The 25,625-nt window shown below is 40.0% G+C and overlaps 2 protein-coding genes across 7 annotated transcripts in view; both read left to right on the forward strand.

The window, feature by feature from the left end:
- Positions 1–25,625, forward strand: part of LOC128265264 (zwei Ig domain protein zig-8) — a 122,641-nt gene that overhangs the window by 26,243 nt on the left and 70,773 nt on the right. For 2 of the 4 annotated variants that reach the window (XM_053001146.1, XM_053001149.1), the window contains exon 2: positions 10,128–10,196. The exons of 1 other annotated variant lie outside the window; for it this stretch is intronic. The gene's annotated coding sequence lies outside the window, so the exon portion shown is untranslated. Of the gene's footprint in view, positions 1–10,127; positions 10,197–22,587; positions 22,682–25,625 lie in introns of all 4 variants that reach the window. One more of the 4 variants, XM_053001147.1, reaches the window with a different exon arrangement.
- LOC128265265 (uncharacterized) lies at positions 1,020–1,991 on the forward strand. 3 transcript variants are annotated; one of them, XM_053001151.1, is made up of 2 exons: positions 1,020–1,103; positions 1,178–1,991. In XM_053001151.1, exon 2 carries the CDS (start codon positions 1,180–1,182, stop codon positions 1,927–1,929), a length of 750 nt encoding a protein of 249 aa, XP_052857111.1. In that variant the 5' UTR covers positions 1,020–1,103; positions 1,178–1,179; the 3' UTR covers positions 1,930–1,991. The 3 variants fall into 3 exon arrangements, with proteins under 3 accessions (XP_052857111.1, XP_052857112.1, XP_052857113.1); XM_053001152.1 differs by having other exon boundaries at positions 1,027–1,103; positions 1,171–1,991; XM_053001153.1 differs by having other exon boundaries at positions 1,029–1,103; positions 1,175–1,991.

Genomic DNA, 25,625 nt, shown 5'->3' on the forward strand with positions numbered 1-25,625 from the left:
CCGCATTAAAACAAATAAAATCAAATAAACGTTTATTGCACTGAAATGTTTACGAATGCCCACAAACAACAACAACGACAGTTCCAGCTTCAGCTTCAGCTATAGCGAAAATATCGCAATTTAATCAGCCCACCAGCGAATGATGAACAAATGGCCGGAGCAGGAGACCTTGTAGGTTAATAATACTCTGGGAAGGAGTAGAGTCCTGCCCCCCACTTGGCAGTTATTCGGTTGTCTTTAAAATAAACAAATAAGGATGCAAAAACAGCAATGAATAAATTACAGTTTAAACAAATAAATAAAGCCCATTAGCTATTATTTCGAGTTAAATCGTGTCTCAGTAAATATTATGAAATAACATAATAAAAAAAATGCATTTTTATTGGGCTTTTTAGTGGTTCATTTCAACATCTGTTTTTAGCAATTGAATGTTTGACCTCTAAATATTTTCTTCCCTGTACAAGCTTTTAAAACCATATGTCATATCTATTAACTCTTTTTTTAAAAATTACCCATATTTGCAAGTCTTAAGATTTAGAAGGTGGTAACTCTAAGAAGTAATCGATGTAAAAGCCTCTTGAAAAGTGGCAACATTTAAGCAAATCTGATTAAAGAAGTTTAGCATATCAAAAAAATTAGCAATTGTAGATTTGTAAAATTTTTTAAATATCTATGTTATAACTTTTATCAATTCTGTAATAAATTTTTAGAATGAAAAAGGCCACACAAACGAATTGAAGAACTTGAAAAGTACAATGGCAGATGTGAGAATATAAGCCTTAAAATATTTTTAAATTTATTATTTAAAATTTACAATAAAGAAACAATTTATTCGTTTCATTGAAGGCAGAATAAAGTCATTTTATGGTCTTACTAAACCGTTTTTTTTTTTGGCGCTGCCACCTTTAAAGTGATGCACGTCACTATTTATTGGTGTTAATAAACACTTAAGTGGGAAATTACAAAATGGTAGGCTCTGACTCCTTATGTCAAGTTTACCTTTTTGGGACTTTCACCTAGCACGTTCACTTTGCTGACCAGCCTCGAGCCGATAAGTTGAACAGGAGAAAAATTCCAAGGAAAAAAAAAAAAGAAGAAAAAAGGTGAATAGGAAATATATGCATAGATTTTTTTTTTTTTGTGTATGAGTGTAATTTTCCACCCGGTGAGTCAGCAGATATGGACTTGAACAAGCTGAAGAAGATGGAGATGGAGGTGCGCATTGGGGGCAAGGGATCGGTGCGCCGCAAGCACAAGCACATCCGTACATCGCCGGCCATCGAGGAGAAGCGCCTGCAGACCGCTCTCTCCAAGTTGAACGTCAGCCAGGTGCCGGCCGTCCACGAGGTCACCATAGAGATGGCCGACTCCAGCGAGATCCAGGTGCTGATGCCCAAGGTCCAGGTCTCGACGTTGAACAACTTGTTTGTGATCAACGGCGAGATGCGGCGTCATCCGCCGGTGCACCAGCCGGAGCATCAGCCGGAGCGCCCCAAGGAGAGCTTGCAGTCCGGTTCAGCGGCGAGCATGCAGATGGAGCCACCGCAGAAGGCCAAGAAGCCGAAGAAGCCGCGCTGTCGCCTTCGCTATCGCAACAAGCTGGCCAAGGAAATGCTCGAGCGGGCAGAGCAGGCTGGCGACATTGCGACCAAGGATGGCCGCGACCGCTCCAGCCAGGGCGAGTCCCAGGAGGACGACCACGACCGCCAGGACGGCCAGGAAGGACAGGACGGACAGGACGGCGGCGGCGATGGCCCCATTTGGAGCGACAGCCCGAACGAGACCCAAGTGGGCTCGGACCCCGAAAACGATTCGCTGGTCGGGGACGGCGACATCTCCTCGGAGGATGACGTCGCAACCGATGATTTTGAGCCCGACCAGAAGACACCCAATGACGACCAGTACTGCGACCTCGATGAAGTGGACTAGTTCTCCGCATTTGCCAGAGGTCCCGTAGTCCAAAACAGATAATAAAAAGCATTTACAATCCATGTCGTCTCTTTAACTTATTCCGGCATGGTTAAAGCTAATGTATTAAATAATAAATGTGCCAAATTATTTTGCTCTCCAAATAGAGAAGCCTTTTTGCAAGTCATTTTCGCCAGTTGTCAGTTGCATTTTAGTGTTGAAAATCACCAGAATACCAACCAATTAATATCGTATTTAGCTGTGCTTTTCCAAACTATCGGGCTGTCATTTGATTAAAACATTTTTATTGTCAATCGAATCTTAGTGTTGATTAATACTAATACTGATACTAATTCCATTTCATTCAGTATTAAGCTGCGTTTTTCATGGCTACTAAATTTAATCAATATCAAAAGAAGAATATAAATTACTTTAACTTGTTGCAAGTCATTTTCCTTAAACTAGTTTTCGTGTCAATTAAATTTTAGTTTTCAAAAATATTAGTCAGTCAAATACCATCAATTTACATTGCCTTTTTGCAATTCATTTTCCCCAATTGTCAATAACACCATAGTGTTACCACTACCGAAAATACCATTTAATATGGTATTTAGTTGCGTTTTTCCGAACTATCGGGCTGTTAAATTACGTTACCTTTTTGCAAGTCATTTTCCTTAAGCTATTCTTCTTGCCAATCGAATCTTAGTGTTGAAAAATACTAACACTGAAACTTATACCATTGAATATAGTGTTTAGCTGCATTTTTCAAAAGTGTTGGCCAATCAAAATCCAAAAATGTTCGTAAGAAACTAAAAGCTCTAAGAGCCCATTTCAACTTTTTAATCACCGTATTCCAACTTAGTTATAAAATAATAACTATCATTAATAATTTTAATTATTAATTATGAAAGGTTTTATTGCATTTTTTTTTCTTTTAGACGCTTTTTCTTGTCAATCGAGTCTTAGTGTTGAAAATACTAGCACGTTTAGTACCTCTTATTATTGTATTTCAGTACTTATTATTAAAACTTTAGTCTGTAAAGTTAAAAAAACGTATAAAAATGATTTTTGGGCCATATAACACTACCGTTTTTGTCTTGCCGCTTAGTTGTAAGCTCCAATATAGAACCAAATAAAAATTTAATCCCTTTGAAAGGCCAAAAAAATAATAATCGATTGAAAAGGTCAGTTTTACATAAATTTGTTTATCGATTACTTCTTGGGCTGTCTTTTGACTAAATGAAAAAAATTAGCCAGTCAGCAATTTCAGTTGATTGTGTTCAGCTGTCGATAAACATTGAAACATTTTTTTTTGGCTGTCATATTTAGTTGTTTCAGCTGTAAATATAAGCTGACAATATTTTTTTTGACGTTAAATGCTCTTATTGCAATCACATTTTTATGAAATCATATTTCGGGTATAAATAAAAAAAACACTTTTAATCATATTAAAAATAAAATTATTTCTTAACAACTACAATAATTTGCTGTCACAGTGTTTGCTTCTACGTTTGCTGTCTTTTGTAAATTTCAGCTGATTTCTGAACTTATTAAACGCAAAATTCATACAAAATGCAATTAATAAGCGTTAAGGGAATATGCCACTCCCCCTGACTTATCAGACTGTCGGAACTAACGTTCAAAGGGTCGGAAGGGCGGCGAAAACTAATCTGCGCCTCGAAAAATGTACGAAATTAATCTGCACATAAATTAAGCATTAAAATTTAATATATTTGTTTATGGGGCCCCAAAGTGTATGTGTGTGTGTGTGTGGGTTGAAGGCGGAGGCACACACGAGGGGGCGTGCCGGATATGCTGAATATCTGGAACATGGCATATAGGTGTGCGTGACAGTGTGTGTGTGTGTTCTTAGTGGTAATAAATAAATAGCAAAAAGGTAATAAAACAGATAGCAAAAAAAGGGAAAAGCAAAAACCCAGCAGAAAAAGTGTTTGGCGGAAGGCTTGGAAAAGAGGGGATGTTGAGGGTGTTGTGGAATCTGCCAACTGGTCGCCCATTATCGTATTAGCACATGCCACCAGTGATTATTATGAGCTGTCCTCCTCGCTCCCCCATTCTTTGTCCATGCATGCGTGTATAATTAATTTTGCACCCTTGGATCCACATCCCCATGATCAGCGCCCCTGCTTTCGCTTTGGCTTTCGCTTTTCCTCTGCTTTTCCTCTGCTTTCGCTTCAGAGGGGAACAATGGTTCGAGCTGGGTGCCAGCATTCTGGCCAAATTGCCAGAGTTTCCCACAAAAGAAGCAGACAGCGAAACCCCATTAAATGCTCTTTTTGGGAGCTGCACTTTAATTTGCCACAAATCGCCTCACAATGCATTTGGAGAGCCAAATTGAATGTGGCCAACACTGAATGATCTGAACGATGGGTACAGGGGCCTCAAAACCATCCTTCGCAGCGATTTTCACTCTTGACCAGGTTCTGTTAGTCACTTTTCAGTAACTGATAATACTACAATTTAATATCTGACTACTTAATTCCAACTTGTATGTTTAATATTTCAATTAAAAATAAAATCAAATCAATATATACAATGTATATTAATATTGAAATATTTTAGTTAATTGATTTAAATGCATTTTATTTATAGTTAAATTAATTTAGCGAATATTCAAATTAAACATTTTAAACATTTTCATATTAAAATAGATAAAAATATTTAAATTGAGTACAAAATATTTGGAATTACTACGTTTTCTTACCAGTGTAGTCATTAACCAATAAAGTCGTTTTGAGATGCTAAAAACTAGCAAAAGCCCATTTGGGTTTTGCTGGATTTAAAATTTATCAATGCAACAGTATTTAACAAAACCATCCGGAATTTTTTTAAGTTAACTTAAATCTTTGAACGTCAATATCTTCTAAGCCATTTTGCATTCCCGACCTTATCATTTTTATATCCAATTGACTAGAACAAAGAAAGCTCAAAAATAAACACCTGAAAAATGTAGTAAATAGGTTTTTTTTCAACAAGTATATTATGAATTTGGCTTTTTTGTAAACTAGCTTTAACTAAGCATTTAAATATTTTAATATTAATATACATTTTACCAAATTCGGCACGCCAAATGCTCGAGAAAAGAAGTTTAAAGTGTCGGGACAAAGTTTCTCAGGCTTATCTAGCTGCTACTTTTATGGCATATGAAGTTCTTTGTTGCCTAAACTAAAGCCGGCAAAAGCTTAATGTACGATTTTTTGGTGATTCCAATAGTCCAAGATGTTGCCATTCCACCATGTGCCCAAATGCCTCACTTCGCCTGGCACGTAATGTAAGTGCTTAAAAAACGTTCAGATGGTCTTTGGACTTTGGGCCGAACAACTTGATGGACTCTGGGAATTCCGGGAAATAGTTGCTTTTCTTGTGTAGAAGTTGTCATTTCGATTTGATGACTATTGTCGAACATTATCAACAATAATTCATAAAAGAATGGTTTATGCCATGGCCCCCCGCCGGAAGATGGATGAAGATGAATGGGCCCTAAGAACATCTCATTAGGCTGAGTGAAAAATAGACCTTGCCAGGAGGAGACCTACTTGAAGCGCCATTTCCCTTAGTGCTGTTTGCTGTTTGTCGCCACTTTTGTTTGGACTCTGATGAAATACGCATTATTTGGCAAGCGTGTGGCCGGGCTGGGTATGGCGAATTTAATATCTGGCAACCGGTCCTGATGTCGTGTCGTATCGTATCGTGTCGTGTCGTGGTCGTCGCCTGTCATCCGCAAACGATGCCATTCATTTGAAGTCACATGTGTCATCTAGGCACATTCTGGCGCATCCTGGGGAAGCGAACCCGATTCGAGGACATTGTATTGCGGTCGCCGGCCCTGTCCCTCGGCTTAAGTGTTTATTAATATCGACTCGTGCGAACCCGGACATGTGTTGGCCCCAAATTGACTTTGCCGTAGCTGTAACTGATTACGTCCCATTCGCCGGAATCGGAGCCGCAGCCTGTAGTTATTGCAACGAGCCGTTTGTGATTGTTATCGGGCTGGGTGAAGACAACAGCTGGTCACACTACGCGAATACGCGGGATTTAAAAGAAGTCCTTGCAGACAGCCATTCCATTATGCTCCATTCAATTCAATTCGGTACGGTTCGGTTCGATTCGATTCAATTCGATTTGTTTCGATTCGACTCTATTCTGTTAACAGAACAAATGCGAAGTGTATTTGCGGGGCCCTTGTGGAACGGCAATTATGAACTGCCCTTCTCCGCGCTTCTCACAAAACCGAAGGAGGTCACGGGGTCACCAGCTGGCGCGAAGTTCACAATGAAAGGAAAAGTTCGCCCTCAGAGTGCTCTTCAATTATTGTAATCCATTTTAAGGGCTCTTATATCAATATTTTCAATTCGCCTTGGGCAAAGAGTTCTTAGCAGCTTCTCTGCATCCCCTCTCGATTCCCATTTCTTGTCCTTGCCAAAATACTTTGCCCAACTTGCCCCCGGTGTTTTTGGGGCGAACACTAACCTGCCTGGAAGTACTGCAGGATGCTTTCAGGCCTTGGCAACTCAGCCGGCACACACACTCACACACACACACACACACACACACGTTCCGCTGGATAATGTCTTTATATTTGAAATTGCTTTGCTATTAAAACAAAATAAACGACGCGACGCGCAACTTATAAATTTTGTTTGAAAATCAAGTGAAATAAATGCAGTGGCCAAAGTGGGGCGCTGAAAAGGGATGCTTTTTGCGGCAAATCTGGACCGGAGTGGAAAAACAGAAACGAAACGGGTCGAAAACAAAGGCGCAACACAAACACAAGATACAAAAAAAGCTAAAAGGAAATGTTGAAGGAAAAGGGTGAGGAGGTGGGGCAATAAATTTAACTTTTAGCCGGGTATGTGTGAGTGAGCACACACAAACAGAAACACCGGAATATACGAGCACATGGGCATGAATGGCAGTGCAAGAGGGGTCCTTTGCGGAGCCAGTTCGGCGGTTGCGACTTTTAATTTTATTGCCAAGGTCCGATGGGGTGGAAAGAACACACGCACACACACACACAGAAATGCTGGCCAATTGTCTGCTGGGGTCAGCTAATAATTGGGAGTTGGCTGGCTCTTCATATATCACTGGCTTCCTTGTAAATAATTGCCTGCCCGCATAAGTATGCTATGGAAGAATTACGGGGAGACAAGATCCCCAATTGATTTTTTTGGGGGTTGGGTTAGGGGGTGGTCTAATGAAAAGATGTCAACTCTGCCAGGCAGCATGCATGCCACGTACCATTTTTCATTTTAATTTTAACATTAATTTTGAATTCAATTTCGCTGCTCATTGTCATCAATTGAAGGCAGCAGCAGCTTGATCCTGCCACCTGACCCCTGACCCCTGACCCCCAATTTTGTAATTGATGAATGCCTCGCTGGGCAAAAAAGTTTCTCATTACTTATTTCGCCTTTCAAATTTCACATTTCACATTTATTTCCTGTCCAAGTGTTTGCACATGAAACGACGACGAATTTGATTTTTATTTATTGCGTATTTTTCTAAGGTTGCCCTTTAATAACTGAGATCTCGCCCAATTTCGCCCACCGAAAAACTTTGGCAAGCTGATTAGCCCGCTTGCGGTGGGGCAAAGTTGAGAGTTCAGAGTTGAGAGTTGTTCCCTTTTTGGCTTTTGATTTGTGTGCGTTATGTAAATTCATTAAGCCGCTGCCTAAGCTGCTGCGACTTACTTGCCCACCTGCAACCTTCTACCCCCGGACCAGCCCAAATAGGAGCCCAAACAAACAAATTGATAGCCAGACTTTTGCTCAGTCGACTTCTGCCTTGCACTCACAATGCCGTGGAAAGTTTTCATTATGCATGTGCGCCAAAAACTTGGCAAACAAAGAGCGCTTTGGGGTGGACGACTGAGAAGTGGTTTTTGGGGTGGTGGGAAAACTTTCCCGGGCGGAGCTTTGGCATAATTAAAATGTTTATGCGTTTAATTGCAAATGAATTCGAGGCGAAAGTTGCCAGTTGCCAGTCGCAGCTTGCAGCTTACACTCACACTCAGATACTCAAACACTCAGTGACAATTGGTGTTTCAAATTCCCTGCGAATGGAAAAGGATAATTGCCTTGGGCCCGCTCAATCGGAAAATTGTCCTTAAAATAGAATCAACAAGCAAAGTCCTCACTGACACAACCACATTTGAGAAACGGCAACTGGCAGGATTCCTTAGTTTACGTCTCGCTACTTATGACATCCACTGAAGGACCTCCACAAGGACCTGCCCCAACCGCAATGTCCTTGGGGACGAGGGAAAAAGGACCAAGTTAGTTGAGTGCCTGGCCGCAGAACTGCCGCCCGACTCCCGCCGACTCCCGCCGTATTCGCCTCTGGCCGAGGCATTAAACAGCTTCATTACCTGCAAATTTCTAACTCAAACACGAGGAAAAACCACAGGCTGAGCTCGCCGAAAATCGGTCACGAAAGGCAATCTGCTCGAAGCCTGAAAATTGATTAGCCAGCAGCAGTGACAATTTGCGGCAAGCTTTGTGTCCTGGGCTCCGAGTTCTGGTGGCACACATATCAACATGAGCAATGTAGAAGTATAAACGATGTTTGTTCCCAGAAATGCTGACAGGATGAAAATTTTGCGGTCAGGAGGTGGTCCTCGTCATCCTGGATTTTTTGATTTTGGATATGTGCTTGGGTGGTGGTTGGCAAGACATTGGCAATAACTTGGCCGACCCAGCATTTGCTTGGCTGCCAGGGAAACATTGTGGTTGTCTGGTGGCCGGGCTTATAAAACGAATCTCTCTGTCTGGGATCCTTTCCGACAGCTAGCTCATTAAGCCGTTTTCATCTGCTTTCCGAAATGTTTACCTTTTGATGATTGTCGGTCTGTCTCGAAATCATATACTTCATAAGGAGGTTCTTCTTTTTCGGCTTTTCTTACATATAGTTACTTTAAACTTGACCTACGCCTAAATATGAGAGATTCTGAAGTTCAAACAGACTGCGATTTTTTTGAGGCTTAAATTAATTTCATTTAATTATTTGGAAAATATATTTTTTAATTGTTTGAGCTTTTTGTGTTGTTTTCAATTTTACTTCGATTTTGAAAACATATAAAATCTGCATAGCGGCTCACAATCTAAAAATGTATATGTATTTTTCTAAGCAAAATGTTTGATATTAAGCCTCAAATATTGGGGGTGCCACAGAAATCAACTCTGTTTTTGAAAGCTGTCCAAAAGTATGCAGTCAAAAACTGAACGTTGTCTTTCGAATAAATCCCAGGGCATTCTAGACTTGAGATTTATTGTGGCATACTGTTACGCACCCTTATAGCTAATTTGAAAATCCTAGTGACTACAGTGGCGTTCCCAATAGATACAGTATTGTTAACTTGAAATTGAAGTACATTGCAATTATTTGCTTAGTACATGCTTCCAAATACCAAGCTTTTCCAGCTATATTTCTGCAGCAAAGCTCCTTTTTAGTCTCAAGAGGCTCCTGCGCTTCTGCTCACTCGCTGTTTTACATTTGAATGGCTCGGCAGGTCTCCAATCAGTCTCGCCTGGAGGCATTCTTCTAGTTCATTTAATGCAATTTGCTGTCATCGTCACCCAATGAACTTTCCTCGTCGTTTCCCGCTCCTGTGAGTCCCCCATCCTGAGTCAGCGATAGGATCTCTATTGTCCTGCGCTCCCAGGTGTCTGTCTCTCGGCCAGGACTCCGTGATAAGTCTCTGTTATCTTTCGGCTGCAACAAGCCAGGCTACAAAGCCACCAGAACAACAGAGAAAGATATTTAAATGTATACAGGTGGTATACGTAATATAAGGTGCGTTTATGTGTGTATCTTTGGGGGAGCCAACAAGAAGAGGGAAACAAGATAAGGCAAACGTCTTGAAATGAATTCATCCCCGGGGACTTTCGAGAGCGCCAGAAATTTGTGTACGCTTTTTGTTTGGGGCAAAAGAATAATAATTATGTCCCTGGTCGCTTCATCTGATGACACACAAATAACCGAAAGTTAATGAAAGGCGCCTGTCTGCCTCTGTTTCTATTTTGAGTGCTGCGTAAATAAAACGTTGCCGAATAAAATATGTAAATATCATTTGCAATGCCTTCAAAGCGCATGTTCTCTAATGAGTTCCCCCGCCGACTGAAAGCGAAACACTTTTAAGCTTTTAAAGTGAAAAAACTAATATGGCAAACATTTGATTTCTGTTCTGTTCTGTTTTGCAGGCGAGGGCGCGAGGAAGAGGACAACGCCAGGCAGCCCCAAGGCAACTGCAGCTGGAATCAACACAAAAGGTAAATTTGGCCTCGAAACTTTCGTGGTGTGGCCACCTAAGCAGCCGGAGCACTCAAAGCCCCACAAAACTGTCGTGCACTTCAGCGATGCTCCAGCTAAGCCACTTATTTTAGTTGGCCACGAAGTGGGCGAAGGTGTTTGGGCTAGAATCGAAATTTCGTATACCCTTGGTCTGCTCAAGTCCCTGGGCTTTGCGAAAATTAAAGTATAAATTGGAAAACTACCCAAGTTGCCAAAGCAAGTGCTATTTACCTTAAAAATTTTTTAAAATAATTAAAATTCTAACTAATTTAACTTAAGAGTTTGGCAAATTAGAATTGTCCTGGCAACATAAGACTATTTTTTTTGCTTTTTAATTTGTTAGGTTCAAAAATGCTTAAAACTTTTAATTGGTTTTATAAAAAACTGCTTAAAACTTTATTTTTTAAATATTTGTTATGTACAAAATGCCTATAACTTCCTTAATTTAATATAACAAATTTTTTTTTTTAGATATATTATTAACTAATTCGATTTTGAATAGAAAGTTCATAACTTTAAACTGTTTTATCAAAAGATTCCCTTTAATGTAGTTTCATTGAGTGGTTTTTAAGCTCCTGCCCTTCATACATAATTTGGAAAAATGGCGTGTGCCGGCTGTTATTTTTGGCTCAGTTTTCAAAATATTTAGAGTATATTTTTTGAAGTCGCGTTTGACTTGGATTGACTTATAACTTAACTTATTAAGTAAACTTGAAACCGTTTTATACTTAAATTTTGCATCATATTTTTAAAATATTTTCAAAACATTTATGAATATTTATGAATATTTTTAAATTTGTTTAACCATTTTTTTAGCATGACATAACAAAACAGGTATACTCACATTTTTTGATCATTTTTCTTAGTTTAAAAGAGTGTTCCTTGAAGGCATGAAGGCTTTCTTTATCTTGTAAGTCTGTCAGTGGCTAGTCGAGATTCAGACGCTTAACGAGCTGCACTTCGCGTTGGGAAAAAACTATTTTTCCGCTCATCTTCGTGCGCCCCGTCTCCCCCTTATATATTTTCAATTTTTTCTGTACTTATACCTTCTGTATGCTAAGTGAAATTTAATGCTGTGGAAAATTGTAAGATTTCAATACTAATATTTATTTTCATATTTTTATGCTGATCCAACCGCTGTGTATACTGAGTGGAAATTTTTTGCGAGCAGGAGGCTGTCTTTGCTCCTCGCTCTGTGTGCAATAATTTAATTTGCAATTTTCCATTGCTGACCGAAGTTTACACACCATACACACACCCATACACCAACACACCCACACATCCAAACACTCACACAACCACGTGCGCGCACTTTTATTGCACCGACTATTCGTCGGCAGATAGCTACATATATGAAATTAGTTTTTCGGTTAGCTTCTATTGTTGTTCGAGGATTCGTTTCTGTGGGCAAACTAAATTGCGAAATGATATTACCACAATATTATTACCAGTTTTTCATTGTTGCCAAAAATGGTTGGGCACGTGGGGAAGGCATAAAGTACAGAAATGGAAATGGTCAAATGATCGCGGCTCTGGCCCCCAGCGCGCTGCAAATTTAAACAAACAGTTGAGCGTGGTTCCGATGGGTTTTTCCTGGGTTTTCACTGAGTTTTCACTGGGTATTCGCTGGGTTTTCCCAAAGTTCTTGGGCTGGCCTTTCGCTGATGAAAGTGCGGCGGGGAGATGGCTAACGGGTAATGGCTAATGGCCCGTGGAAACGTGCCTGACTGCGCTGATTTGATGGGCATTTGCAGATGAAATGAGCAAACGTTTCTGTCGATAGTATAGTTTTCCTTCTTTCCAGGCCAAGAAGGGAATGGCTGTGGCTGTGAATCGGCTGTGGACCTTCAACAAGCCAACACAAAATTCCCATTTAGTTGGTCCGAGGTGGTCCACCTTTTTGCATGCCACCTGTCCGCTGGGTTCATTAAGGTTGCCCCGGCTTCATTGCAAATTGCAAGGTGCATGATGCATTTTACGAATGCATTACGTATACGCCGTGTATTCGCGATGCAATCACGCCGAAAATTCGTTTCCATATATTACACAAACACACGGACACGCGATGTTTGTACATGTGTGTGTGTGTCCAAGGGGGCGGTGGGCGTGGCTCTTCAACGAAGGGAAGGGTAAAATGCTTTTGATTGTTTGGCCCTGCCAGTTATTTATATTTGTATTGACTGCATTTTTGGTTTATGTTGCAGAAGCTTGGCGGTGGGTGGTGGGGTGGGTGGGGCATAGCTGGAGGGGTGGGTAGTGGTGAGTGGAGGGAGGAGGGGGGAGGGGGGAGGGAGGAGATGGCATACTCGACCACTCCATTTTTCTGTGGGCATTGCGGCAGCTCAATTTCGTTAGCCGTGTTCGCTATGAAAATTTTCTCCTGCCCCTTTAACTCGCAGCTTTTACTGCTTCTTCTTCTCTCTGCTGTGTGTGTGTGTGTGTTGTTTTATTTTCTCTTATTTTTTGGGCAAAAAATGTTTCAAATGCCAATTTTTGTTGCCGTTTGTGTTAGCGTGCATGTGCATTTGTGTGTTGTGCTGCATTTTTCGTGCTCTTCTTTGGTCAGTTTTTAACATTTTGCGTTGCCGTTGTTGTTCGGTTTTGGCAAATTGGTTTACAGGCCGAAAAAGAGAGTGAGAAACAACAACATCAATAACAACAATATCCTTAGGCTAGAAAACTGCGTCGAACAGTCTACTGATGCTGTTGTTATTGTTATTGTTTTTGTCGTTGTGATTGCTGGCAAAATATTTATACTGCCTTTTTGCATCTGTTATAGCATATTGTGATTCACTTTGGCCCAACCACTCTATTCGAATTTTCCCCATCGCTTTTCCACCCCTTTTCCGCTTTTCCTGCCTGCGAATCATTGTTAACCAGACGATTTTCGCACTTCCTACTTACGAAATGAAACACATGTACTGGGCGGATATGAGACAACCCGGAAAGGCAAAGCATAATACAAAAAAAAAAAAAAATAACAAAGTCAAAAGTTTTAAGTACCCTTGCGGATGATGCAGATTAAGTTTCTTCTTCACAATTGTTTTTACGACAACAATATTTTAATTTGTTGGACCTTTTTTGGCCCAATGAAATGTATATCAAATATGACTACATTCATTTATTTGCAAACGTTATAATTTTAAATTAAATTATTATTTTATTTAGTAAGTTATTTAACAAAACTATAACAGAATAGTTTTCGAAATGCAAATCTTTACAAGATGCAAAATAAATAATATATTTTCTCTTAATTCTGAAGTAACGAAACAAGTTTTTTTTCACTATATCTTATAGACTTACTATAAAGATCTGAATTCAAGCATTAAGTATTTACTTGTTAGTCATTCGTGGATGCAATCGTTTCAAGTTGAGTCAGCAGAACGCTGAGACTGTTCAAGAAATCCGATGGGAATTCCCTTAGTTTTGGCCAATACCACAGAACCCGGGAGATATTTTCTTGGGGAGCAGGTAATTTGTATTGCACCAAGAAATTTCCAAGTTAAAATTCTTGAAAGTCCAGAATTACTCGCCTTGCGAGCTGTGGGGAAAACGTAAGCCGCAGAATAAACAAACAGACAGTCACGAACAATGGCAAACGGCGAAATTGGGAACCGCAGCGATTTGGAAAAAGTCAAAAGCGAGAGATGTACATGTCTATAGCTATATATTAATACATATATATATTATATATTTGCATGTGGGCGTGTGGGAATGCTTCCAAATGACAAACATTTCAATTAAATTCCAATTTGAATAAATTCCTAGCAACCAAAACAAACTCCATCTTACCATTGCCCTTGTCTTCGTCCCAGAAAATGGAAAAATAAAATAAAATAAAATGAGGAAAAACCCGAATGAAACGTAACAAGCAGAAAATTACATCAGCGACTGTCCGAAAGTCGAACGAAAATGCCAAAAACAGCAAAAGGACAGCCAGGAGACCCGGGACTCGGGGAAAGTGGGAAACTGGGAAACTCAGAGTCTGGAAAAACTCAGAAAACGCACCAGCATCAGAAACTAATTAAGAGAATTGCAATTGACAATGAGACGGGAGAAGTCGCGACGGGTGCCATTCGCATAATGAGCTCCGGATTCAACTTGAGTCGCTGCACTTGCATTTGCACCCGCGATTCGCTGGAAAATCAGCGCTTAAGGAAATGGAAAACTGTTAGTCTCACGTTTTACAATGCTCGACTTGTACATGCTCCATTTTGCATATCAAAACTAATGGCAGACAAATATTCTAAAAAATAATACAACAATTTAATACCAAATGTCTTTATTTCAATCCTTTTTTTATATACTAATATTCGTAGTCCTTAAAAAATAATACAACAAACTAAAACCAAAGTAAAATAACTACTGATAAAAGATCTAAAATCAAAAATTAAAAAGAACATTAATTAAGTTTTTAAAAAAGAAAATACTGAAACAATAATTAAATAAAAATAAATTATTTTTAATATAATCAATCAAAAATAAATTTTTTTTTAGCTCCCACCAAATCCACACTTATAAAATATATATTTAATATTTATTAATAAACTTTTTTAAATCATATGATGAAAATTCAAAGGGCTTTTTCCATCCCATTTATATATTTATTTTTCAAAGGCACTTATTCTTCACATAGCTGATGTGCTCCACTCGATAGGCATGGTAATACTATAAAAGCAAAAGCCACTGGGAGAGCAACAAAAAAAAGAAAAACCGATGTCGCTGGGAAATGGAAAGAGCCAGAGATAGAGGCCTTCTATCGACCTCAATTCACGGGCTCTGGCTTCAAATGAAATTGTAATTTTATACAAATCGCAGTGGCAATCGCTGGAGCCAAGTGAAGCTGGGCGAAAAGGCAAAAGAGGAGCTGGAGGGCGGAAAACTTGCGGAAAAGTGGTTGCTGGGGAGGGCTAAAGGGGGAGGGGCACCGACGCCATACGTGCCTTGGCTTTATAGTACTGATGGCTCTTCCCCTCCTTTCTCCTGTCTCCCCATTGGAACGTGACAAACGAAATCTCCTATTTCCTATTTCTACCTTTAATTCGGGCGGTGCCCCTCCACCTTTCCACCTTTCTCCGCTTTCTCTGATGACCACAATTTGTAGTCATTGAGTGTGCCAAGGAAGCGACCTGAGGAATCAGATTTCTCTCACAAGGAGAAATGGGAAAAATCCTTGGGCGGGGCGCGGGAAAGCGAGCTGCGACACGAAAACGAGCCACTTGTGTTGTTCACTTAAATAGTTGCAAGTTAATTAAGTTAAAATATGGCCAGGACTGTCAGGACGAGATCAAGAGACGGGGGGGAAAGAACGGGGAAGGGCCGCCGCCGAGTGAAGAGTGTCTATTAAACGAAAGTGCACATGTCGAAAGACAAACTCGTTTCCAGTTAGCGTTCTCGGCAACGGGGCGTATGTGTGTTGTCCTTGCCCGTCGACTAATAGCTGTATTTGAGCAGTGTGAGTGTGTGAGTGTGTGTGGCCTGCATTAGACAAATCACAAGGCGTGAAGTAAAGATGATTGAAATGGAGACCAGAGAACTAAGGGATCTCAAGATGAAGAGTCAGTGCAAGGAGCAGAGGTCAAACTTTTTATGTCAGGCATTTGAGCTCGAGTTCCCTCACAAGTAATCATCTTCTCAAAAGGAAGAAACAGGAATGAATGAAAACGCATTCAGTTCACAAATGCTTTGCGTTATATTTATTAAAAAAAAAGGCTAGCACAAGGAAATCCAGGGGTATCATGAAAAAAAGCTTTATACACTCATGAAGTATACAAAACTTTTTATTAATTTACTAATTTTATTGCTAAAGCTCAGAAATAAACAGTACTGTCAATTTTATAAGTAATTACTAAGCTTTACAAACTTTTTAAAACGTTCAGTCAAATAAATGTAATTGCTTGTACACATACTTCAATTATTTAAGTCTAAGCATATGCATAAGTATAAGTAAGTCAAGTAATTTCAACAATTTAAGCTTCAAAAGACAGCTGCAAGCCAACTAATAAAACTCTGATTTAAAAAAAACAAAGTTTTTGCATTAACCAGCTTTAACTTAAATTTGCAGCAATCAATATTTGAGCTTAAGCCGAGTTTAGAACTGATTATAGTCCAGTCCTGGAAAAGAAACGTTGCATGGGATCGAAGGACGAACTTGGTCGCAATTCCACCCTTCACCCCATAATTATTGAACTGAAACTTTCACCTGGCTGATGGCTATAATGAGTCACCGCCCAGTGCCACGCCCCGTTTGACCTGCGTTGCATCACTGGCTGTTTTCTAATTAGTTTTTAATACATTTTCCATGCGAAATGAGTGATACAGGCGCTCACATGCTTTACAATCCGCTTCCAGGGGATAAAAGCCACTCGATGACTAATTAGCATACGGAGGGAGCTCCTCCAATTGCATGCAGGCAGTATTCAGTTGCTGCTGCGGTATCTATTCCTATAAATAATGGTGAATCTAATATTTTATGTAGTCCTTGCGAATTAACACTAATTGCCAAGGCCGTTCTGGCCCAACCACAGGACTCGAGTTTTGTTTTTCTGGGCATGTCAAAGAAGTTTTCGGAATGGGGGGTGGGCATAAAAAGAAAGACTATTTTTATTTTATTTCGCTTTGCTGCCTTTTCGAAACTGATAAAAACAACGCTTGCCATTTCGACAGCCGTTTGATGGTTTTGTTGCCCCCAGTTTTGCTGTGGCTAGCACTTTTCCACCAGTCCCGCCTCGAGTTTAGTTGTTGTTTTGAGCCGCCATTGCGTGACAGCCATTTGTCTCGTCCCCACCCGCGTGCCACGCCCATTTGAGTACCACCGCCCCTGGATTCTTCAGACACTGAGTGCCCGAATGACAGATAGAGGGACTGAATGGCTGACTGACTGACTGACTGACTGACTGACTGACTGACTGACAGCGAAATCATTGAAATGTCACTTGTGCTGTCACTTTCCCCGGGCTTTCTTGTGGTGGTGCTACACGCAGGAAAATATTTGCCATAAATTAGGACTCTTCAACAAATTAAATTAGTAAGGCCATTATCCCATACGTATAGAAAGGAAAAAAGAGGTGCAATAGAAATTACTAGTGTCTTAAAATACATTTTTTCTAAGTGTCTAAAAGTATGCAATGAAATTTAGAAGCCCTGTCTTTTGCAATGAAACTATCGGAAATATGGGCTAAAAAACATATTGCATACTTTTAGACAACTTTATAAACTATTTCAAAAGCCTTGTGGTTTTTCACTAAGAAGATACTATATTCAAACATGTACTATGCCGGTTTTATAAAATTAAAATTAAATTACACGTTAAGCCTAAGCCCCTACTTAAAGGAAATCCATTTTCTCATGTGTATACGGCTGTATTCGTGTCCGTGTTCGTTGTTCAATGCCAAAAAGATTTTCCCCCAACCAGTCACTTAACGTCAGTTAATTGAGCTGCCTGCCGCACCGCCTCCCCCAATGGATTTTTGCATAGGATTAAAATATCCTTTGGCAGGACCACACGAAAAACGGCGGCAAACAAAAGAAAATTAAAATCGAATTTGAATTCGGTGGCGGTGGCGATGGCGATGGCGGTGGCGGTGTGGTGCAGTTTCGTGAATGCGAAAAATGAATGGCGAGTACTGGCCATGCAGTTTTTTAATTGAAATTGCACTCATCATCATCTATCATATTTTTCAGTGCTCGCGGCGCTATTTTTGGCGACTTAATTAAATTGCCAGCCCGCAGGCACTCGGTCCCATATTCGCGTTCACATTTTAATTCGCATGTGCGCATGCACATGCATTCAGTTCAGAAATTGTCATCTGCATGTGGGTGAAAAAATATGGATTAGTCGCTTTACCTTTCGAATGGCCGAGGGGCTAGCGTTCAAGTGAGTGATAAGTCCGGCACTCGGACATCTGAATGCCCAAATGTGCTCTGAATGCAAGCTCAACCTTTGCGAGAGGGGGAGATTTCTACTACTACTACTACACCACTACTCGAACTCGGTTCGAGGATGGTTTATTTGCCGTGCTTACGCACCTGGTCCCCTTGGCCAGGCTGGCACTCACTAAAAGCATTTTCGTTTTGCCGTTGCTCCGTTGCTACCTGCTTCATGACTGCCCCTAAAAGCATGTTGCATAATTTTAAGCTCCTGTGCAGGACCCATGCATATGCATTACGTGCCCTAGGTAAATGTGCGCGTGTGCGCGTGTGCAAGGGTGTGTGGGCGTAGGAAATATTGCCTGTCAAACATATCTTTGGCTTAATTCATGCGTTGCCACCACGCTTCCCAAGTCCAGTTTTCAGTATCCAGTATCCGGTATCCAGAGTCCTGAATCCTTGATCCTAAACCTCAATACTGAATCCAGGATCCAGCTCAATCTCGCGGCATATGCGAGCGTGCGTGCCGGGATGGTAAGCCAAAAATCGACACACGCCGCACAGCCATAAGCCATTTGACGTGGCACGTGAGTCAGCTTATGAAAATCAAATTTCTATACAGAAACAAACCGGCGCATATGCGATATGTGTGCAGCCACGACTCGGCAATGCCCTCCATTGATGGATATTCCTCCTCAGCAACCTCGCCGAATGTCAAGGTATTCGCACAACACTGTTGCGAAAATTTCCATCATTTAAGGTCACACACCAGGAAGTAAAAGGTGTACAGAGAAAAATATCATTTGGCCATTGGCTCAAAATTTTTTTTAAGCGAGAAGATTTCAAATTTTGAAGCAAATCATCTTTTGTCAGTAAAAACGTAAAATTTGTTCAAGGAACAAATGTTTATGTTTATTTTAGAAAGAGCTAATGCTTATTGCTAATGAAAAGGTTATTTGTTATCTTACTGGAAATTTGAAAAAATGCATTTTCTAATAAAGTAAATGGTTGCCATACCAATCAAAGCTTAAGTTTATGTTCATTTTTTAAATTTGTTATTATTTTTATTACTTTTGAAATAATTCAAATATATGACTATTTAATAATATTTTTAAGGCTATTTTTAAATATTCAAATTCAATCAGTGGAATCCTAATGCCTCTTTAAACAGTGTTGTTTCTTATATGAGCTGTTCATTTTTTGTTTTTGTTTTCGATGCAATAATGTAAAATACCATAAACTCAACTGACAAATCGGACTGGGCAAAGAGCCCTTGGTACTATGTTTTTCTCTCTGTGCCCTAAAGAGTTTTTTTTTCCCAATAGATCGTGTTTGAGATTTGTATTTATTATTCCACTTTGTGCGGGTTAAATCAAATTTGCATATAAGGCATCGACTTCAGAATTCGCCGAACAGAACACTTCCCGACCGCAAACGCTGGCAAACTTGATGAAAGACTAAGAGCCGTCGCGTATTATAATCAATGGGAATGGAAAGGTATGGTATGGTGTGGCATGGTGTGGCATGATGTGGTACGGTGTGGTATGGTGTGGTATGGGATTCACCCGAGTGTGTGAGTTCTGAATTGAGGTTTTCACTTTAAATTGGTTTGGTTTGGTTCGGTTTGGTTAAGTTTGCTGAATGGATTTCGGTTAGCGCGCCAAGTGCTGCGGTGTGTCCGGGAAGATGGTTCAAGCCGCCATCTCCATGTCTTTTCCAGGAGGGGGGTGGGCTCCGGCTGCTTTTATGCGTGTGTTTTAATCATTTCACGTGGCAGGCTCAAGGACACAGCTACACACAGACACACACTGGCGTTGGCCGGGAAACGAAATCGAGCTTTTTACGCCTCCCAATCAGTTGCTAGTCAATCAGAGGCGAGGGCCCTAAATCGGCAACAGTTTTCACCGTGTTTGACTGAACTTAAATCAAGTCTTCCCCCTAGTTGCCGGGCAAAGTTTTTCCTCAGCCGTTTGTTGTTGTTGTGGCTCGTAACTAATATAAACATGCATGCTAGGAGCTACAGGATCTGCAGGACCCACTTCCACTTTCACTCTTTCCTTCCTGCGTGTGTGTGTGTGTGTGTGTGTGTGTGTGTCTAAGTTATTGAAGTTGATTGTGGCTGCTGTCCTTGTTTGACTGCCTGCAGCGAACTGAAAACGGAGGGGAACGGAACTCGTAACTCGGAACTTGGAACTCGGGACTCGTAACTCGGAACTCGGAACTCGGAGTAGACCACAGAATGCGTGCACGTTATGTTTACTGATTGAAGTTCAAGCGTTGGCCAAATTAAATACAGCAAGCTAACCCAAGAAACTGGGGAAAATAGAGGCGGCAGCTGGAGGAATTAAACGAACAGCATACACCCTGAACAAAAATATACCCAACTGTTGCCAAGGGCAATAGAAAAATTCTGGCAAAATCATAAAATAAATTTACATTTTATTTTCATGTGAAATTTAATCATTTTTGTTATTAAGAGCACGTTATGCAATAATAATGTAGAACATTTTACAATGAGAGCGCTTTTATTTTAATGCTTTAATTTGGAGTTCATTTTGTGGTTTAAAAACTTAATTTCATAACATACAATATATATGTTGTAGTGTACTTCGATTGTCTGAGTTTTTATTTTAGAACGGTGGCTGTTATTATGGGTAATTGAAAATATCTATGCTGTGAACTCAAAATAAAAGCTTAATTCGAAGTTAAGAATTGAAGAAGAGCTATTGCAGCAGAAATTTTATAGATGAAGCGCCAATTAAATTTAATCCGCAATCTTAAATTACTAAAGTGAGCATTTAAAATCCACTTGTGTATAAAAAAGAAAAATCATTTCTTATGTGCAAATGTAGAAGCATAAAGAAGCATATAACAATATTTACGAAATTAAAAAAATTACTAAAAGTTAAAATTAATAGAAGCGTAAGTTTAAGTAACTGAACCAAAAACTTAAACTGGAATATACTCATTTAAAATTGAAAATATTTCTTTTTAAATTTTATAATTTCTTTTCTACTTTGTACAATGTTTTTTTAGAAAATGTTTATTAAATAGAAACGAAATAACTAAGGGCAAGCGAATATTATTTTTTTGAGTGTAACCACATGTAAATGTGGTGGTGGTGAGCAAACCAAAACTGTTACCAACACATGAACAGCAGGAGGAAAAAAGTGCTGCAGAAATGTGTAACAAAGCGTTGCTACTTCATTAAAATCGTTTGATGTGCGTCTGTGTGCGTGACTGCGAGTGTGTTTGTGTGAGTGCGGGTGTGTGTGTGTGTGCGTGGGTGTGCGGGTGAGCTAAGGCAACGCATATGTCACGTATTTGTTTTGCAGTTGCTCAAAATTGTCCCATCTTGTCTGGTCTTTATCTGGAACCTCTCCACATTTTCTCGTTTTTTCTGTACTTAATCAAAATTGCTCAGGTTGCAGCAAAAAGCTGCTCGTTTTTGTTTTCCCCTTTCTCGCATTTCTGGATTTCTTGCTCCTTACTACTGACCTCGTTGTCCCCAGTCGCTTGACGCATATTAAAACCGTAGCTGCACATATTTTGCAACCTTTTTCCAATTTCCCTCATCTTTCAATTTGCTGCGCACCCATTTCAATACAGAGCCGCAGCAGACTGGCCAGGGGTAGCAAAAGGGTATAAAGGTGCATGAAAAGTCAGGATTTTTAGGAGCCAAAATGTCCAAATATCCATATAAGTCGGTGCAGGACTACTTTCTGCTCATGTCACATAATTCATCATGACTAAAAGCTTTTTCTTAAATTTCAATAATTGGGGCAATTCAATTAGGTATGTGTTTAATATGTGCAATCAAAGCACAAAATAAATTCACAAAAGAAAAGTTAATATTAAATAAACATTGTTTTTCCTCAACCCATACGAAAAAAGAATACCAAAAATGAATAAATTACATTTTTCATACGTTCATATATTATTAAATAAAAGTGAAATTCAAGTATACTTTTAATAACTGCAAATTAAAATAATAGTATTATTTTATTTGTTTGAAATATTTAACAAATTCTCCTTCATTCCTTTCGGGTGGGCTACAAATTTTTTAGCAAGATGACTACTTTATGGTGTTGCCAATATAGCATAGCAAAGTTAGTTTGTAAATCTTTTAATAAATATTTTGAATAGGTTAGCTAGAATTTACGGTGTGCTTCAAAAATCAACAGGGTCTTAATATTATATATAAAATTAACTTAGAGAATGCAATAAATAATAAATCCATCGGATTTCCAGATGACAATTACTTTGAATATTGCATCCTTTATTTAGATATGTGATTTCAAAAACCTAGTTATTTCTTTTGGTGTAAATGTTTTATGTACAAATATTTTTTCCTCATTTATAAAAACATTTTAATATTTAATCATGTAGCTGAATAGGCTTGTATCCAATATTATGAAACAATATATATTATTCTTACTATTCCATTTTTTTATCAGTGTAGTTATATGATAAATTAAGATTCTGTTAATACATTCACAGCGCCTTGGGTTATTGTAGCCAGATTCGAATCTGCCATCTTACCGACTTGCTATCCCGGATATCGAAGTTGGAATTTTCCCGCCCGGAAAAGTGGGTATGTGATTGCGATTGCGAATGGGAATGGGAATGGAAATGGGAATGGGAATGGAGATGGGGATCCGAACGTGCGTTCCACTTACGCAGCGACGGTAACGGTAACGACAGCGATGCTGGCGACGCTTTTAGCAGTCGCATTATGCATGCAGCAATGCCGTGCATGTATGTTCGTCTGTCTGTGTGAGAGTCCTGTGTTTGGCTCTATGGGTGTTGGGCTCTCTGTGTGTGCATTGGTGTTTGGGGTGAGTGTGTGTGTGGGTTGGCTTCAGCAAAAAGTCCAAAGTAGGGCATGGCACTTAATTGAAAAACTTTTATGCGGTCGACAACGCAGCGAGTGAGCGAAATCATGGGTGGAATGTAGTGCGGCTGATGGGTGGTAGATGGTAGATGGTGGGTGGTGGGTGGTGGGTGGTGGGTGGTGCGTGGTGGTTGGTGAAGGGGCTAAAAAAAGCCAGACGAACGGACAGCACCTTTGCTGTGAAAAACCCAACCCCCCTCGAAATCCACCATCCTGCACAGCTGTCCCATCTCGGCAACGGCAATAAAAAATAGTTATTGTGGCACACAAAAGGCTTTGTCCTTGTCTCATATTCTGCTCGCTTGCCTGACTGTTTTGATTTTTCCCCACATTAAGCCCGGCTCCATCATTTGCAAAAATGCCACTTTATATGCCATATACCCTATGTGTGTGTGTGAATAAATATGTGGGAGTAATTTGCATATGCACACAAAGCGATTGTGGTAGTGTATAGGTGGGAAAACCTAAGACAATATGAGCTGGGCGATATCTTTCCTCCCTGCAAAGTCACATTGATTCAGATTAATTCTTCAAATTTATTCAATAAAACGCGTTCACTGAAAGCTCTTCTCAAGCCAGATGAAGAAAACTTTTATAGAGCGTGTGAATAACATAGAAGCAACTGGATAAGGTATAAGAATATATATCAGGGAAAATTTTTTAAGCTAAGACTTTATGTTTGTATTTGTTGTCATAGTATACCCATATTAGCTTATTAAAAATTATTATTTAATGACAATATTGATAAACTAATGGTTCCTGGACAAAAATATCGTTCAACTCACAAACTTGGATATGCTTGATTGAAGTATACCCATGAAAACTGTTAGTATTCCATTAAAAGATCAAATAAATAAGTGACAGCTGCACTAAAGTCGCTGCCAGCAACTTCGATTTTCATGTTTCCCTTGGAACTTTACGCGCTCAACTGGGTATCAAGTGGTGCGTTTACTCAGTAATGAGAATATATTGCACATACGCAGCGTTGCCATGGACTGCATTTCCATTTTGCAATTTAGAATCTAGTTCTTTTTCTGTTAATTTAAATTTGCATACAACATCTGTGTGAACAGCTGCGGAAATTTGTTGGGCGGAAGCTCTAAACGAGTTTTAATTGCAATTATTATGGTTTCTCAGTTGTCACAAGAGCGTGTTGTGAGTGTATTAACATCAATTGTATTGCGTTGTGGGGTTGTCAATTATTAAAGACTATTAAATGCATAACTTGAGCGAAGGGAGACCACTTTTAAAATGGTACGTGCATCTGTTTTCAATGTCCAATAAAATGCAATATGATAAAGGTACAAAATTGAAAAGGCCAAGAGCTTTTAAGACTCTCCTCTAGATGTTTGCGAAATTTCTCTTGCACTGACAATTTTGGGAGTCTTGTTTATCCAGCATTGAGTTCCTGTGCCCTTGCTCCTTGATTTCTGCTGTCTGTGCCTCCTGTGAAAAGGGGCTGGGTAAATTGGGAGCCACCAGACCTAACATTTTAATTGGATATGCATTACACGACATAAGCATCTCTGCGGATTCAAAGATGAGAGATGAGTTCGGATCGGTAGACGGTCGAACAGTCTGTTTATCAATGTGCTCCTGATCCGGCTCCTGATCCGGCTCCTGCCACCCTTAACCCTCCTGCTCCTTAACCCCCTGGTGCCTGTCAGTCGGTTGTCCGGCCAGCATTTGTGTGTGCAGTGGACACACAATGATGGGGCAACTGACGTCCTCATCATTCGCTTTGTCCTGTTGAGATTTTCCAGGCGCCCACCAAATGAAAATCCAATGACAAGCGTTCACACACACACTCACACGCACACACACACACAGGCACGGGGAGTGCAATTTTCTGCCAACTTCGACGCACATTTGCGGAGAATGGTTAGGAAAGAACATGGGGAAAAGCGCAAAATCATTACGATTTGAATGCCATAAAATGCGTTTTCTCGTTTCGAACGGCGTTTTGGCCAAAAGGGAAGGGAGTGGGCTTGGCTGTATTGTCTGCTTAACCGCAAAGTGAGCAGGAAAATGTCTTTTTTAGTCGACAGCTAAACACTATTCAGTCTGCCACTCCCACTCGCAATAGCACTCCCTTCCCTTTTTGTCGCTCCCCTGACATAATAAACTGAACTGTCGGAGACATGCCACGCCCTCTGCACTCCGCCCCCGCCTCCGGCGCCTTGCCATTTTCCTCGCACATGCAATTGGCAGAAGAAAACTCAACACACAAAAGGCGTCGCGTGTTCTTAGTTTCTCAGGGTTTCTTTTTTTTCCCCCCCATTTTCCTATTTTCTGTTTTCTTTTTTTTGTTTTTTTTTTTTGCCCCGGTCAACTGTTGGAAACAACAGGCAAAGAAGGAAGTCGGTTGCAATAAGTTCCCCTCACCGCCCAAAAAAAAAAAAAAAAATAATAAAAAACAAATACCTGGGCATTCAACGTTGATTTCGCTTTCAGTGGGCCAAGCTCCCGGAGCAACAGAAACAATCAAATTCAGCTTAACGACAAGCACTTGACTTACATACCCCTAGATGCAGACACTCGCTTTGCGACGTACCCAAATCGAAATAAAAAAAGCGAGCGCTATGGTCGGACTACCGACCTTAGGACACTCGGTAATCATTTAATTAGGGAAAGGATTCATTCA

The sequence above is a fragment of the Drosophila gunungcola genome, unplaced genomic scaffold, assembly GCF_025200985.1.
Source record: "Drosophila gunungcola strain Sukarami unplaced genomic scaffold, Dgunungcola_SK_2 000106F, whole genome shotgun sequence".
Classification (NCBI taxonomy): Eukaryota; Metazoa; Arthropoda; class Insecta; order Diptera; family Drosophilidae; genus Drosophila; species Drosophila gunungcola.